The sequence below is a fragment of the Pieris rapae genome, chromosome 10 (genome assembly GCF_905147795.1).
Source record: "Pieris rapae chromosome 10, ilPieRapa1.1, whole genome shotgun sequence".
Taxonomy (NCBI): Eukaryota; Metazoa; Arthropoda; class Insecta; order Lepidoptera; family Pieridae; genus Pieris; species Pieris rapae.
Genome location: NC_059518.1, coordinates 1202584 through 1221085, shown reverse-complemented (window position 1 = coordinate 1221085; position 18502 = coordinate 1202584). Strand labels below are relative to the sequence as shown.

General features: G+C 33.1%; 2 protein-coding genes across 3 annotated transcripts in view; one reads left to right on the top strand and one right to left on the bottom strand.

Moving 5' to 3' along the window:
- LOC110998206 (rho GTPase-activating protein 100F) overlaps positions 1 to 6245 on the bottom strand; it is a 35527-nt gene extending 29282 nt beyond the window's left edge. For both annotated transcript variants that reach the window (XM_022266727.2, XM_045629853.1), the window contains exon 1: positions 6070 to 6245. In XM_022266727.2, coding sequence (XP_022122419.1) covers positions 6070 to 6156 — 87 coding nt within the window. In that variant the 5' untranslated portion in view covers positions 6157 to 6245. The remainder of the gene's footprint in view (positions 1 to 6069) is intronic.
- A 6572-nt stretch (positions 6246 to 12817) lies between these two features.
- LOC110997491 (dedicator of cytokinesis protein 4) overlaps positions 12818 to 18502 on the top strand; it is a 60258-nt gene continuing 54573 nt past the window's right edge. Inside the window, exons 1-4 of the mRNA XM_022265671.2 lie at positions 12818 to 13012; positions 13244 to 13327; positions 13741 to 13934; positions 15228 to 15376. Of these exons, the coding sequence (XP_022121363.2) occupies positions 12976 to 13012; positions 13244 to 13327; positions 13741 to 13934; positions 15228 to 15376 (464 nt within the window). The 5' untranslated portion in view covers positions 12818 to 12975. The remainder of the gene's footprint in view (positions 13013 to 13243; positions 13328 to 13740; positions 13935 to 15227; positions 15377 to 18502) is intronic.

Sequence of the window (18502 nt, the reverse complement as noted above, 5' to 3'; positions counted from 1 at the left end):
TACGTTAAGTGCAAACTTTGAAAATCGAACACGAACGATATGTTTAAAAAATAGCCTTAAAGCTCTTAGACCATAATTTAAATAGAGATTTATACTTAAATAAGAAATTGGAACATCCAAGTTCCATCTATGATCGGAACTATAATACATTAAGAGCTCTTTTCTGGTGTCCGAATGTAGCGGGAACATTGTAGCGGTGCCACCCACTCGGATCCGTGCGATCGTCCCGTTCGTTTTTTTTACTAATTACAGGTTTTTGTTGGCGCCTGATATTTAGTACTGGTGACTCCATAGCTACATAGAGCATAGTAGCTGGTACTTTTCTCAACGAATATGTATTGCAATACAGCGAAATGCTGCCAGAATCAAATTTAAACTGCCACATGGACTCAACTTTAAAAATATTACTAGATAAGAATATTGTAATATTAATTATTACACGAATATACAGTATATTCGTGCAATAATAATTAGTTAGGTATACATATTTGTATTGAAAGTCAACTTTCATTTTCACAAACGATTCAATTTTCAATTAACAATTCTATTTGTTTTAAAATACACGATAGGATGGAAATTGTAATCCTGCACACGTAATAGCTTCCTGTCAACTCTGTCATGCTGTTGGTAAATTGTCGCTCGTTATTTACAATGCAAACTGCACGTTATCTCGTGCAAATAAAGCTCAGAATCCACTGGACCGTGTCAAAGCTCATTAGAGCCGCCTACATCTGCAGGCACGCCCACCAAGATCGTTGGAAACGATCTGATGAAAATCACTGATTCGTACTACGTAATTCATTAATCGATTTTAAATGAAGGGGAAAATAGACGTCTTGAAGTGGCCTTATCAACTGTTTTTCAAATTGTATGTATTTACAGATGGGTGAAGATTAGTCATTCATTTTAAAATTGTGAGCCTTTTGTACCTACCAACCAGATTTGTTTTCTTTCATTCTAAAATATTGAAAAATAGTAAATTATTGATGTAAGTTAACCGCAAGAGTAAGAGCAAGATATAATAAAACACATGTAATATATAAACTTAAAGTAACGTAATTCATATAGGTAAACAAGTACACCATCAATGACAAAGATATTAAATTACTTCTAAATTTACATTTACTACCAAGTCCTCGTCCAAGTCGTACACTTAAATTAGATCTGCTTCGAGTATTAAATTGGTGAAATTTGTTTGTTTTAAAATCGCTTATATTTGTTTGATACACATACTTCAAGAATATGTATTATACAGATAGTGTCATAATATTGAAATAAAAAATATAATGAAATCCATGGAATGGAAAATAATAGCGTAGATAAGTAATTGTTACGTTGTCGTAAAAATATTATAACGTGGCAAACGCTGGATAAGCCATTAATAAGTCAGGGCTACCGTAAAACGGGCCATTCAATTAAACCTTAATGGCTAGATAAGCGGCCTTGCTCTGAGCATTCTCCCTTATATCCCAACTTTATTAATATTCTATTACCAGAGAGGGATTTAACATATATGTTTATACAATATAATTCAAGGTGTCTTGCAAATCTATCATATCGTCATTTACCTGGTTCAAATTTTTTTCAATTTTTACCAGAAATAAATACATTCTAAAGATCTTCTTAAAACTATGGCAAGGCAATTGGCAATGTGAGTTCACATGGGCGGTGGTATCGCTTAACATCAGCCTCCTGCCCGTTTGCTCGCTGTGACATTAATTAAAAACTATAAAATCAAATAGACATTAGGAAACTTTTCTATTTCATGGAGTTTTTTTATTATACTAAGGTAAAACTCGGAAGACTTCTGAATTTTAATTCGTCATAGCATAGGATGTTGAAAACGTTTTTTTTAGACAATACGAGAGCAATATCAAGTCTCAAAATTAATTACACTTAAAACCTTCAATGGAACAAACGCGTAATAAACATAAGTGCTACTCCATATATTGCACAACCGACAAATACCTTACGCATAAAGAATCGGGAAACAAAACGTTTCGTCTTAGCACAATGGGCCCTTACGCTCTAGCACCCCTGCCCCCGACGCCCCCTTATATATCCTGCCCCCCCCCCCAGTTGAGACCTAAAATTTGGTGCCAACTGAGCACTCTAGAGTTAAGGGCATTTTACAATGACTTAAATTGACTCTAAAGCTTGTTTGATGTTGAAGTGAGGTAGTTATTTTTTAGTAAGATTTGGAATGTGTGAAAGGTTTTCTGGTATAAGTGATAGAAAGCTTGTTTCGTCGGTGGATTTTCGTCTGTTTGATTTAAGTCAAATTTTCATGTCAGCAATGTCTATATTATTTATAGAAATTAAATTATTTCAGAGGATGTCAATTCACATATGGGTTGGGTTGAACCTAACAGGTTTGGACTGATACATTATACGGTATAATCTAGAAAATTATGTTTGGAAGTGGAATTAAATTATCGGCTTGATGGAAGTCTTCTTTTTGTTATATATATGTTTTTGAATAAGGTAATAAAGTATAAACAAATAAATACATTTTTATTATAAAATATGACGTTTGTGTCAAACAATTTATAAATCTTATAACTCTCACATTATGAACAATCCTCTAACAAATTCATCAATTAATTTTCCTTTGTAAGACAATTCTTTTGTATTGACGGACAATTAAGAACCAGAACCTTTCTTCTTAACATTTTGTTGTTCATTGTTTAGCAATTGAATGAAAAATTTACATTTGAAATTTCACCACTTAATATAAGTTCTAAATTCCATTTTCAAAAATCAAAGAACAGGTAATAAAGCCATTTGATGAATAGGTACGCCGTACAAAGCTTTGGTCTCATAAGAAAAGCTTCGTAGCGTAGAGTTGGATGTCAGCAAAAAAGCCGGTACTCGGAATGCTAAGCGTTTGCCGTGACAGGAAAATTGGCACTTAGATCGTAAGAAATTAAAATCACACGCAAACTAGGTCGTAAATTCCATTAGAAAGCTGCTAAGTGGAAAGAGCGCCATCTTTAGGCTTCGGGTTCTTAATACCAAAACCAATTTATATTTTAAGCTTTTCGTATCTGCATGAAAATCTAGGCGTTTAAAAAAGCTATTATTTTAATACATTGCCTAATGACTGTAGTCATTAAATAAGATTGCTTAGTTTTGACGATATGATATATTGGATACAAATAATATAAGAAACTACTAATTGATAAATTTCTTTTAGGACATATTTGCACGCCATTATGTGTGGCAGAATATGCAAGATTGTGATTGTACCACCAAAATATTTGTACCGTTCTTGCAGTATAAAAAATTGATTGAAGTAAGAACTGTCATTAAGGATGCTTTCACACTACTCTATACTATAGATTTACTCTATATCTATAAGCTCGTGTCTACAAGTTATGTTAAAATGGTTAACGTAAATATGGTACTGTAATTTCTGGTGAAACAAAATTTGTTCTTGATATGCAGAGAAGGCTCTGACAGATATAGAAATGTTTTATGGTTCACACGAAAATGTTATTCCTGAATAGTATTATGTACTAAAACATATACATTCAAATGTAAACAGAAGCTTATACTAGCAGGATCAAAGATCGACAAAACAAAGAGGGCTTAGTACATTTCTATTTTGGTACGTTGTCAAGATGAAAGGGTAAACCTAAGTACACCAAAGACTTAAGTGGTTATTACTGTTGGTACCAAGATGAAACCACACAAGGGAGAGAAATTTCAAATATGGCGTGTTGTGTGACGATATTTTTTATAAGAACACTTTTGCCTTCACAGGTGACCCTAAATTGACACGAGTGAACAATAGGTAATATATTTTACAAAGGAAACACAAATAACAAACATATGAAATTACATAATAAAAAATATAAGAAATTTTCTAAGTACAAGTAGTATAGGCACTAACAAATAATATAACTTTTACCAGTTCACTCAACGGACAATGTAAAAAGTTCCGTTAACCTTGTATGTTCAGTAAATTAATATTGATTGATTTGTAACAAGGACTCTGTTATAAAAATGTTTTACTAATATATAGCTGCTAGCTATTAGCTTAGAAAAGCTTATAGTGAATACGTTATAATGATTATAACGAATCGTTTTATTCCATAGAAAGAGGTACATTCAGTTTGATTCATTATAAAAACTGCACAATCAGCGAAATAAAAATAGGCATGCAAATGTCATATTAATTACCGTAATTTCATATAAAATAAGAACAGTTAAGTTGTTCATAATTGTTGTCAAATCTTATGGTCCAAATACTCTCCCAAAGGCAAGGTAAGGTGCCTTTATAAATTAAGGAAATTTCTATTCCCTTAAAAACATCACACGGCAGTTATCTATAACTTTTGGGAAGGTAATTCAATAGTTAGTAAGCCATGGCGTAACAATTTAAATACAACCCTAATAAAAAAGAATAATTTTTATCGTTTGAATTGAAATTTCCTATTTTTTAAATTTTTTAATAGTTACTGTGTTAATATTAGAGGGATAAGTTGTGATTCTATTACTAATAAGATTTCATCAATTTCAGTATGAAAGAAGCTTTTAGCATTAACTGATATCGGCTAAAAGGCACTTGATGTCATTGAGTTTAGTGTATATGTGAGGCGTAGGCGGTCACTTACGCCATATATATCTGGCATCCTCCCGCAGCTTCGCCCGCGTCGATGTCCCAAGATTTTTTGTTTTTTTTAAATTTTGTTATACATTTTTTTAGTATAGGTGAAACGCAAAAAAAAACTTACGACATTTTTTGAGTTTATTGCATTTATACCGTCGCTAGACGCGACTCCATAAACACGTAAGCCAAACAATATTAAACTAATGACGTTGAATACGGTAATATAACTAATATACAATGAAAATTTGTTACAAAACCAAAAATAAAATCTGAATTACGTTGTTTCGTGACATTAGAAACTTTCATATGCCTGGTCAGTTATGGTGATAGTGGAAAAGTTCGTGACCGGAAAGGCGTAAATATGAATGAGTTGAAAGTGTTTTATCGGAAAACCTTATATAATTTATCAATAAAGAAAAAGCTTGTCAAAAATACTATTAATATAATTTACTGCGCTATTTTTAGCCTGTGTTCCAATAAAATTTGACATTTATTGTGTTTTGAATTGTGAGATTTAAGAAACATAGAGTTAGACTTCACTTTATCTTTAAATTATTATCTATGGCATGCCAAAACTCGTTTATACGTATGACAATAACGTTATTCATAAAAAAAGCTCAATGACTATTAAATTATTTCCAATTATAATCTGTAGTTTGTTTAGTATGATAAAAATTAGATCTCTTATACATAATATTTAATAATATTTTAAATTATTTTATATCCATTGTACTGTAAAGGGTGTGCTACAATACCGCTACGGTATTGTAGCACACCCTTTACACTCTACACAATGTGCTACACTAAGTTTTGGTTGGAATTATCTCATTATAATATTAATCAATGAATTTATTTTTTTACATTTTCCTTACAGTAATAGATTGTTTTCCTATAATACAATTTAATTCATATTTTCCAGCGTTACGTATTTTTGTATAATTTATTCTAGTTGGCTATCTTAGCGTTAAAGCCATTTATAATATTAACATTAATATATGAATAACTGGCAATAGTTGCAATTAATATGAACCGTACAATTGTATGAGTATTCTCTTTAGCGCATGTTATAACTTCGACAAGATGGCGCGATAGGCATAATCTTCAATTCGAATTAAAAACGATTTGTACCGTTTATTTAACGGATAATGGAATAATGTATAAAATAAATAAGAAATTATTAAAAGCAAATAATTATAATAATCAAGGGTCAGTCTGAATATTGTCTGTAACCCGTTGATAACCTCAAAATCCCTGTATGCCAACAAAACTGTTACTTACTATGATTTGATGATTTATTAAGAAATAATGAAAAATTTCTTCAACGAACAATAGTGTCGGGAATTAATCTTACGTCCAGAGAGTCTACAAGAGGCCTTAGCGGGGTCGTCGAACGGGATCGGCGTCCGGGCCGGGGGGCGAAGGTTTCGGCGCGCGCTATCGATCGTATCGCATACCTTCCTGCGGCCGCAGCAGAGCATCCTCCGAGCGCGAGACTGTCCGCCCGGCGAAGATTTCAACCTGGTCAATTTTCGCCACTGCATCGGTGCGATTAACGCGGCGCTTGTGGAAGCGGCCGCGACGCCGGCACTTCGCGCATCGCGGGCCCGTCGACGCGGCCGGAGCCCGCGAACCTTCCTCGCGGAGTGCCCGCTACCCGCCCGCGCATGCGCCCTGCGCCGCGCCCAATCCCGATAACTCTTGTAGCACTATGCACTCATAAGAAAGCGCTTTTGTTGCTACTTTAAGCCAGGTTACGGAATGGCAAATGTCGTACGTTAATGGTATAAAATTTAAAACCAAAAATGAACTTTTTCATTTTGACACCCTCTGATTTCAACAAATTTCTTTGCTAACTGTATCATTAGTATTATTTTTAAAATAGTTGTCTATTTCTTAAATATTCACGCTACATTTACCTTGTATAAAATAATTGAATTTGAATCGAAGCATTTTAACAAATTTCGCTATAACATTAATCCACTCATAATATGTGCTCAAAGCAACTACGTGGGCTTAAAAGCTCTATTTATGACGAAATTGAGTTTCAGCGTAAAGCTAAAATGAAAACGCTAATTTAATCGCTTCAAGCGAAGCGTTGGTAACATGTGACCACCCACAAACCCCTACATTTTACTCCTCGCGATTAATAATTCCGACTACGCTGCCAGTGCGTATGTGGGTTAGTTTTTTGGCGATCGATGTCATTATTTGGTGCGATTCACTTCCGTGTGATGCAAGTGCTTAATGACCTATTAATGGCCTTAACAAGTTACAAAACCTAATAAGGTCACGATGACCTAGATAACGCTGAGATAGTATTTAATCGAAAAGCGTCTGCATATTATATTCAGCGGTGACCTACCCTATTTACGTCAGTGAAACGAAACTATATGTGAAATATATTTGTAATATTATAATTTCCTATTGATTAAGAATGTTTTATCCGCCAAGCCAGGGTACTTACAAAATTGCAACAACGTCTCATAAACACTCCCACAACGAACACAGCTCATGCGGCACTAAAGAACTTCAGTCGGTCACAGATTAAAAATAAAAATCAGAAGTCAAACAAGTCGCCGGGTTACGGTGGGTTTTTCTTCGTCGGACCGTACAAAGCGAGAACAAAACCGCATGTGGGGTGGTAAAACTCCGAACTTTCGAGCGTCCACTCGCCTCGTGGAAATTAATTGAATTTCAATGATCTTTTCGGCACGGGACTATGATTTCCATATTTGTTTTCACAATTCTGATGAATTTTTCCCGTCATCTGCAAACGTTTGGTAATTCTTTCGATTTTCATTTTATCCACGAGATTTTTTATCACTGCCTTTACTTTCTTGGTTATTTTTTGCACAGATAATTGTTATGTGTATATGAATAAGCAACAAAAAAGGAATAAATAAAAATACAATTTCTTTTTTAGCAACACTAAATCAACGTCGCTGACTAAAATTAAATTTGTTAGGACTCTCAAGTGAACAATACAATGGGAAACAACGGAAATGTCAAACGAATTTTTAATAAAATCTTGTAGTGTTAGCCAATTAGATTTCTTTTAGAACAGACATTTATAAACTTTGCCAACTAAAATGAAATCTGTTAAGATTTTTAAGTGAACCTATACGTAATTATATTCTATAAAAATTGCCAACTGAACAATACAATACCCCGACACAAATCCTTAATTTCCAAATGGCGTGGAACTGATTTAGTCCTTCAGAAGAACTGATTGCAGCAATTTTCTAAATTGTTTTTTTATATTTGTTTGTTTATTTGAGATTCTGACATGCTGATAGGACATTATTTTTACGTTTTTAATTGTTTCTAATTAGTTACATCTGAAAGGCAAACAAACAATTCTTTGTTGTAGAGTATCTATAGGTTTTTTAGTTTCGCTTATTTATCTGAGATAAAGACGTCACTTTCATTAAACATTATGTTCACGGCTTCAATTGGTATTAGTTACTTCTGAAAGGTAAAGAAACATTCTTGTATGTATCTATAGATACTTAACTGCACAATAACAATGCTATAGGAATTCAGAAGAGAGACGTAGCACGAACTATATTAATATTTTTTTATTATTGTCCTCTTCACTGTTAACATATATTTTAATTGTTTTGTTTGGTTTCATTAGTTTTGTCTAAATGGTCGAATGTAATTTTGCACTTCTTGCGCTCAAATTATCAAATATTTTTGCCTAGCCTGGAAGAGATCGCTTGATAGCAACAAGCCAGCCATTACTCTCCTTTTATTTAATGATAATGTATATATGTAGAAGATACGTAAGAAGCTGCAGCCATTGTCTTTCCGTCACCAATGACAAAAATTGTTGAGTAGAAATATATAAAACTTTAAAATCGCCTTTTTGTGTTTCTAGTTAAAAATTATATATTTTCTTGTCTATTTTATCATTTGAACGTTTTCCTTTAACTTAATTCTAAATTCCTTAAAATAATTACATCTTTTATTTTATTTACTTTTGTTTTTTCAACTGTTATCAACACGACTGAGTGCATGAGTGAGTGTGTGAGTGAATGAATAAAGTGTGTAATTAGTAATTACATACATAGTAAGTCTCAGAAGCAGCTCTAACACCTGCATAGGGTGTGTTCATAACTTGTCATTGATGCACATGCATATATTGTTTTTGTATGTGGTATTTGGTTAGTGTGCCTTTATAAAAATAAATACAATAAATTCGAATGAAGTCAAAATAAATAAATATTCACATTTTTAAATCTTAACTAACTGACTTAACCTAGGTATTAGTTAATTTATTTTGTGAACATACTTAGGTCCATTACAAAGTGGGTATACGATGAGAATACATATTTAATCCAAAAAAGAAAATACAATACGGTATTCAGTATATCATTACACCCCATAATATCGCAAAAGCCACCCCAATATAATTGACCAATTCAAATGTAGTTTCATATCTTGATTGACATGTTGATTGAGTTTTTAATGACTCCGAAAATCGGATGTAAATAAGAGAGCAGAGTAATTTGTATTTAATAAATGCCTGTGTGTGTTATATTGAAAATCATGCAACTGACGTCAACAAATTTTAGTAAATTGTCATCGTTTTGGTGCAAATCTTAAGTGGCGTGTAAAAAACAGTGGCGCTACAACAATTTTAGGTCTCGGCCTCAGATTTCTATAGTAATAGGCAAGTAGGTGATCAACCTCCTGTTTCTGATACACACCGTCGTCTTTTTGGGTCTAAGGCAAGCCGGATTTCTCACAATTATTTTCTACACCGTTCGAGCGAATGTTAAAAGAGCTCTTAAGAGCCCTGTACTTACAGATTTATTAGTATTATTTAAACAGTTATAAGGCTTTTATTATTTTACTCCAAAGAGACCTTTCGACGAATCCTTTAGCAACCTTGCAGTTTTATTAGCAATTATGTTTAGTTTGTGTTGTTCAATCAATTTTATTTGTCTCAATTATGTATTTATTGTATATTCGCGCTGCAGACCCACGTGACTTCTTTAATTCAAAGACTCCCTTTTTGAGTTGTGTGAAAATATTGCGGGCTTCTCCATTTTGAGGAAAATGCATCGATTTAGTTATGGTCTAGATTTGCCAATATACATTGTCCTAATTATAAATATACATATAAATTTTAGCAAATAACCGATGAGCACACTAATTCTGCAGCCTCGTACTATTACCTGCGCTTTATTGTTATTTTACACTTCGAAGTTGCGTTGCAAGAAATCATTTTAATTGGGAGTAATTAAACAATGAAGGCAACGAGTGGCCACATTGCTTACGAACGATCAGGCAACGACTGTAAGGAAAAATTAAAATAAAATAGTTTATTCATTTTTATTAAATGCTTCTAATTTTACATTTACTGCCAGTTCTCAAATGCGTAGCGAAAAACGGAAGAAAAGAATCGGCAATAAACTCTCGCCATTCTTTTAATTTTTGTTTTACACGTTTTCCAAATGACATTCTAAGTAATTATTAGTAAATTAATGATAATGAAATAAAATAAAAACAAAGATTTGTCCTCTATCACTGCACGCACTTACATTCTCGTAGAAATAACACGCAGAATAAGAAGTGCATAACTACATAAATTATTATAACATTAAACATAGACATAAAGAATCGCACGAAACATATTTCATTAAAGGTATAATGGATAAGTAAGTCACGATTTTATATAATTTCTCAATAATGTTAGGGATACGTTGCATCCAAAGGATAGATATAAAGGAAGATAGAGAAGGAGCTAAGCAGATTGATGGATTTTACTGATAATTTCCAATTTGTGCGTAGCCAACCTTAAATATTATGGTGTGAGAATTTATAACAAACAATCAAATGGACGGAAAACCTATTTTTACCTATTTTTAGAAAAAGGACACCACATGGTAAGCCAACAATATGCTATAATAAAAAACATGAAACAACACTGGCCTTCTATCCTATTATTTTTATATAACTATGCGGCATTGTTCTTAGACTGTACAAACACTAAATTTGGCTTTCCTTTTTTCATATTGTCTTTATACTAAACCAATATTGTTTTCAGAAATGTTATAAAAATTTACTTATTACAGAATACTAGCGGACCCGACAGATGTGGTCGTGTGCATTTTATGCGATTAGGATTTAAATAAACTGTGAAAGTATCGAATACAGCGCCATCTGCCGGACCTGCTGATTTGTGAATCTAAGCCATCCAGGGCGCCACCCAAACGCATATACTTGAATTGGTCTATCCATTTAAGAGAAGTTCAGTAACAACATAGAAATATATAGATGAAAATCTTTATTGGTATAAAAATAAATTGAATTTGATAATAACGTCGTATTAAACAAAGTATTCTAGTTACTGCGTGTGAAAGCTTTCTTTTCATATTTATTGGAATTCACGCTAGTCGTACGTTAAGTGTATACACTTGTGTCAAGTAGTTCATAACATGTACTTTTAAAGCTATTGAAAATAGTTATAAAGCCATCTATTATCATCAGCCACTTTTTTGCCCCATTTCTGGACATAGGCCTCCACTATTTTCCACCAGTACGCCCACACATGGCACACACTCAACCAACTTCCATCAGTCCACCTAGGTGGTGTGCAACCGCCTTGTCTTTTGTTCTCCCGAGGTCTACATTCAAGGAGCCTCCAGGTGTATGCGCGCTATGTGGTTTGCCCACTCAGATGTTCTGCTCTTAGTGTTGCTTACAAATGCGATAGCGAAAGGAGATCTATGAGAGCTATGCATCCACTGCACGACTCTGATGCTTTCAGTCAAGCATTGTGTGAGTGTGATGGACCAATCAAACCATAAGTATACGGTATTATTGTAGTGGTCATTATCACGAGCTCTTTTAAAATCTTTTTCTATAGCCTTTCTTTCTAATATTGACACAGTTGTGGATTGCACTAAAAATTTCATAAATAGATTTAAGAGGAAAACATTTTTAAGACATAGTGTCATGTAAAAGACAAATCCCGTCAGTAAAATATAGATAGATAAAATAAATCTGTATCTCATCATATGGTCTCATAAAAATATAAAAATGCACACGCAATTATTTATACTGAAGATGTTCTAATTTATATTAAACTTATTTTATAAAGTGAAATAAACTAAAAAGTTCAATGGTTTCACAGAATAAGTAACTGTGGCTTGAGATTATAATAAAACTAGAATGAGTCTCAGGGTAAGATTTATGGTAAATATCTGCTACATTTAGTAGGTTTCTCCATTGAGTACGACTCCTGAATGTTATATTTCAGATACTTTGAGCTAAATCTTACCCTTCATTATTTTACTCAATTAATTTCTCAGTGTTTCAGTTACATTCATTATTTTATACAGCTTAATGAGATCCTTAAAATACAAAATTAATGATTAATTCTCCTAGTTAGTTAATTATTTCTTCGAAGGTGTGCCCAGGGATCTTGTAACATTGATGGGTGGAGGTATGCATCTATACTTATTTTAGTGTCTCTTGTATAGCTGCTATTACTTTCACTCTGAAAATATGGCATAACCATTAATTCAATATATAATATCTTTTAATACAGAAAATTTAAATTGCAACTAATTTTGGGGAACTTCATCGTCTCTATTAAATTTAACACGAAATTCCGCGTCACCTAAAGAAGTGCAGTAGTGTTCTCAACTTACTCCAAAACTACTGCTTCTGTGAGAATTATTCATCCATTTTTGATTACTGTTACGTCTGTAACTATTATTTTGCTGATGCACAGTCTTGTTGAACCCATTATGGTTTCGCCCATTCCACCTATCCTGGACGGGCGTGCTTTGATTTAAAGGTATAAAATCGTCAGACATTGCTCTATTATTAAATTGCGATAAAGGAAAAATTTAACATATTATTTTTATAAGATAATATTTCTTGACCTTTGGTAACTTAGTAGTTAGACACTAATCACTAATTATAGACGTAGACACTAGACAGTAGTGTTACTGTTAGTAATGGTGGTATTACTATTAGCCTATTAGGTATTAAGGTATATGTAAAGTAGTTTCGACGGTCGACGGCCGTTTGATTTGACTTTGACATTTCTTATTAAACATAGTTTTAAAATTTATCTCTATCATCTACGGTCAAAAACAATTAAACTATTGGTCATACACAGAATAGGAAAAGTTTATTTTAAAGGTATACCGTCAGCTATCAAATTTATTTTGACAATACTCAGCAGCGACAATAATATTCTTTATTGTCTGCGAGATCGGCTATCGCGATTCATGTACATAAATGTACATAGAAATGTTTTTTGTTAAGTGTTGAACCTGCATCGGGCATTATTTCATAATGTTTTGAATATTGTGTCTGAGTAGTGCAGTGATATAAAAATGTGGATCCCTTTAAAAACTCCTAAACTTGGAGTTGGTAAGTAAGACGTTTTGATCACATCCTGCACTATTACAGGAAATGTAAAGAGCCTGATATGAATTTAAAACATGACTAGCTTCCGAAACTTGAATTAGCACTTCCCGATGCATAGTTTTATTTTATATTTATATATATAACAATTTCATCCATGAGTTTGTTTTTATTACATGCTTGTATTCTTAAATGATTATTTGTTTTGACCATGATCCGTTCTCATAACAATTTCAGCTGTATACAATTGGAAAGGAGATGTTAAATCGGGCTTACCCTTAGAAATTGGAGAGACTGTACAAATCCTGGAAGAAAATGGAGGTAAATTATTCAGTATTTATTTATTTATTTATTTTGTACTCCTACAGCTTACATAAATTATATATAATAGCAAACAAATACACTGAGAATATAGCCACAGATGGAAAACATGATACATTATATAACAAAAAGATTTATGAAACGGAACAAACAAACAAACAAACATTATTTTACATTATTACATTATAAAAAAAATATTATATTTAAATCTTTTATTTTCTGCAAACTACAGTTGGGATTTAAGAATATCTTCTTTATATTATATAATACCTTTGAACAGTTATCTCTAAAACCCAAAGACTTACAACTTTCAATGTTCTAGAGACACAATAACTTATTTTTACAAAATATGAATATGTCAATTTATTGTATATGAATGTTGGTTAAATAATTTTATGAGTATATTATTGCAGGCTGGTTCAGAGGATTCAGCACTAAAAACAGATCAGCATGGGGCATATTTCCATGCTGTGTGGTGACTATTAGACCATGCACCATCAAAGGCTCTGGCTTATCAGCTGTGGCAGAGTTAAAAGATGACCCATTAGTTCGAGAAATAGCCTGTGTGCTTAGGGAATGGGCTCGACTGTGGAAGAAACTTTATGTTGTATGTATTTTTAGTACTATCATATTTGGGAATATTTAACTGAATTATTGTTATATTAAAATAATATTAAGAAATTATAACAATGTCAGGAAACACATGAATATGTATCTAGGCTAGTTTACCTTTAACTTATGTCAGCACCAATTTCAAAAGTGTTTCCTTGGGTTTTAACTATTATTAGAATAATGGCTCCCTAATCAGATTTAAATACCTAATGTATGGCAAATAATTTAAAGACCAGTTGTCATTTTTTTTTACATTATTATAATAATAAAGCTTAAATATATTTATGCTTGTGTGAATCATATTTTATTGAAGTATCCTTCAATAGCCTTCATGTTTTTGTTAAATTTTTACACTGTATAATGCTAGTGAGAATAAATCAGCATAATAATCAGTTTTTTGTAGTGGTTTAGCAAAATAATTATTAACAAAATTAATGAACTCATTCATAAGATATTGTATATTTTGTCATAGTTATGTTGACTGCCTTCTTTGCTTAGTGATTAAGTGCACTCACTGATATGGTTGGCGGTGATTCCTGGAAGAACAATATTTATTGCTGGTTGTTAGAATACAAGAGCAGTGTTGACCTAGTGCCTTCAGCGTGCAACTCTCATACCATACCATAGGTTGTAGGTCCCCGGCTATGCACCAATGGATTTTCTTTCTATGTCCGCATTTATCATTTGCTCGAACAGAGAAGGCAAACATCGTTCAGAAACCGACATGTCTTAGACCCAAATAGTCGACGACGTGTGTCAGGCACTGGAGACTAATCACCTACCTGCCTAAATTTAAATATTATCATGAGTCAGATTCAAAAATCTGAGGCCAAGACTTAAAAGGGGTTGTAGCGCCACTGCTTTACTATTTTTTTTTGTTATGATACAAAGTTAATAACCATGGTTGCCTTTAAAAAATACTTAAGTAGAAAGATACTCCTACATTGAATGTTATGTTTTATAGATATATAGTGGATTTGATTTACATGAAACAAGTATTGTTTTCCACATTTTCTAAATGGACTTTAATTCAGTAGTATAAACTCACATTAAATTTTATATATAATGTGAGTATGTACATATACATACTCTTCATAATACTTATAGATTAAAATATGAGCCCACAACTTTTAAATAATTATTTTTCTCAAATAAATATTTATTTTAAATTTTTAAAAAAATAAATATGTGTAGTTATGAGAAGAGTATTAATGTTGCTATTTTAGAAGCCAATTAACTGATTTTGAAGTAAACAAGTTTATTAAAAAAAAAATTATTTGTTTTTCAGGAGCGGGAAACATATAGGTTCAGTGCTGTAGCGAAAGTGATGCGGGAATTGCTAAGTGGCCGACGGGCGTTACTTACTGGTACATTAACCCAAGATCAGACGAGGGCATTACGGCTTAAACTCGTCGCTAAACTCGACTGGGGGAATCGGTAAGTACTTTTATATATTCCTTATATATTTGATTGTGTTCCCGTAGTAACGGTCTCTTAGATATGGTTTTTTATTACTTTTATAGAATTTATTCAATCATTCGATTATGTAACTTTGTGTAAATACAAATCAACTATCGAGTTACTTAGAAATAATATGGTTTTGAATTAACTATTTAGTTTCTTTTTTAATAAGGATCATCATTATACATTTTGAAATATTGGCATTAATATATTAGATATACCTAAATATGATTTTGTTACTTGTATATGATATAGATTCATCGATATAATAACACAGTAGCAACAAGTAATGCTGTTTATTTATAATGATAAATATGGCATGTTGTTTTGAAATCAACGAGTTATGTACCTATATATACTAGTTAATATATACTAACTAGATATATAACTATACTAGATATATTAGTTTGACGTCTATTAAATAATTCTCATAATAAACTCACAGTATTAGCAAACTTATAGACTTGAAACTGTCCCCTGACTCATCGTTTATGCTAAATCTACGGTCCGCGCTTAGAAAGGACTTGAAGGACATGGTGACCGACGAGGTTAGCCGGGCTGTTGAGTTGGTAAAGGCTGACTTCACGACGACAACGGATTTTATCATCTTAGAACAAAATGATTTGAAGTCAAATATTGCAGACAAAGACAATCGAATCAGGGTACTCGAGACTGAACTTACGAAATCTCAAAACACGTTATCAAAACTCCAGAGTCGTTTATTTACAGTTGAAAAGATTTCACGTGACTTAAACCTCGAGATTCACGAGGTACCCGAAAGCAAGACTGAGAATCTGATGGAGTTATTCAAAAAACTCTGTGAGTGTTTAAATGTTGTGGTATCTGAGAGTGATGTTAAAGCATGTCGTCGTGTAGCTAAGATGGACTCAAACTCCAAAAGGCCGCGAAACATACTAGTTACCCTCTCAACGCAGCGTCAGCGTGATACACTCTTGTCTGCGTTGACTCGCTTCAATAAGTCCCACCCTGACACCAAACTATCTACTACCGATATTGGTATTGGCGGCTCGTCGTCGAGCAGGATATACTTGTCTGAACATTTGTCTCCTGAAGCTAAAGAGTTACACCATGCGGCACGTAAATTTTCTACTGACAAGAACTACAGGTTTGTTTGGGTGCGATATGGCCAAATTTATGTTCGTAAGGATGAATCAAGCCCGGCCATTCTAATTAAAAGTCATGATTCCTTCACTAAATTGTCTTAATTGTTATTACTACTACTAATTTGTTTGTTTATCATTGCTTAGTAAGTTACTTGATCAATTTTTGTTTTTATATACTGAATCACACGTTATTTCCACAATGATTAATATATTTTATCAAAATGTAAACAGAATTCGTAGCAAGTTAACTCAATTTTCTTTAAATCTGTTAAATTCTAACTTCGATATTATATGCTTGACGGAAACGAACTTAAATATGAGTGTTTTCGATGGCGAAGTTGTTGACGCCCGTTACAATCTCTTCAGACGAGATCGTGCGGATTCCTCCAGTGCTAAAACCGAGGGAGGTGGAGTTTTACTCGCCGTCCATAAAAAATACCAGGTCATCCGTCAAGCATCGTGGGATAGTGATATGGAGGATGTCTGGGTTACTCTTATTCCTGAAGCACGTGACACTTCTCGAATAAATTTATGTGTTTGCTATTTGCCTCCTGATATTAGAATTAACAAGCTTGAACTCTTTTATAGCCATTGCCAAAATTTACTTCTTAATCGTTTCCCTTTGGATAATTTCTTATTAATTGGTGATTTTAACACACCTGATTACTCTGATTCGATTAATCCCTCTCTGTCAATTTCCCCTAACCCGAGTAAGAAGCTCCTTCTACTAAATGAATTAATGTCACTGTGTAATCTAAAACAGCATAACTTTATCACAAATGCAAACGCTCGCTTGTTGGATTTGGTGCTTTCTAATATAGATTGTATAAGTGTCAATGAAACACTTGCATTAAGTTTGTTAGATAAAAATCATCCCGCAATTTTGATTACTCTTTCTCCGATTCAGATTTCTAAAGGGCTTCAACGCGCTAACATTAAACGGCTTAATTTTGCTAAATGTAATTTTGAAAACATTAAATCTGAACTCCAGTCTGTGAACTGGTCCGAAATCTTATCGTCCCCTTGTATTGATGAGTGCACCGAAGCTTTTTATGAGCTTTTATTTGAAATAATATCAAGAAATACACCAAGTTGTTGTAGCAAATTCTCATCTTATCCAGTCTGGTACAGCAAATCCTTAATTAAATGTAATAAAGAAAAAAACTTATATCATAAACGGTTTAAGAGGTTTGGGAATCCCCGCGATTACGACGTTTTCTCTTTGCTGAGGGAGAGATGCAAATTTCTTACCAAGATTTGTTACGACAAGTATATCGCATCCATCGAGGACTCGTTGGTCAAGGACATAAAATCATTTTGGAGATTTGTGAATAATCGTAAAGGCCATATTTCAGTGCCTCACACCATGACACTTGAAAATACTTCTGAGACAGACGGTCAGGGGATATGTGACCTTTTTTCGCGATACTTTGGTTCAGTTTTTGACGATAAAACTAATAAAACTATATACACTGACCAATCTGGTGCTGTAAATAACACGTATTTTAATATATTATCTGGCTTTTCTATTACGGTTACAGATATCAAACGTAAAATAGATAGTTTGGATATTAACAAAGGGGCGGGTCCTGACCTTCTGCCTCCTATTTTCATAAAAAGTTGCGGAAAGGAGTTGTCCATTCCATTATGTGTTCTCTTTAATAAATCGTTAACTAGTGGTGTGTTTCCTAAGCGCTGGAAAACTGCCCACATAATACCTATTTATAAAAGTGGTGATAAGTCCAATTGTAAAAACTATAGACCGATAAGTATTTTATCTTGCGCTGCTAAATTATTTGAGTCAGTGATGTATACTCATCTGTTCAGTCATTTTAAGCCTGTTCTTTCAGACAAGCAACATGGTTTTGTTAGAAACAGGTCTACGGTCACTAACCTTCTGGAATACAAAAACTATCTCTGTCAAGTGTTTGCCACAGGTGGCCAAGTTGACTCTGTTTACACTGACTTCTCTAAGGCT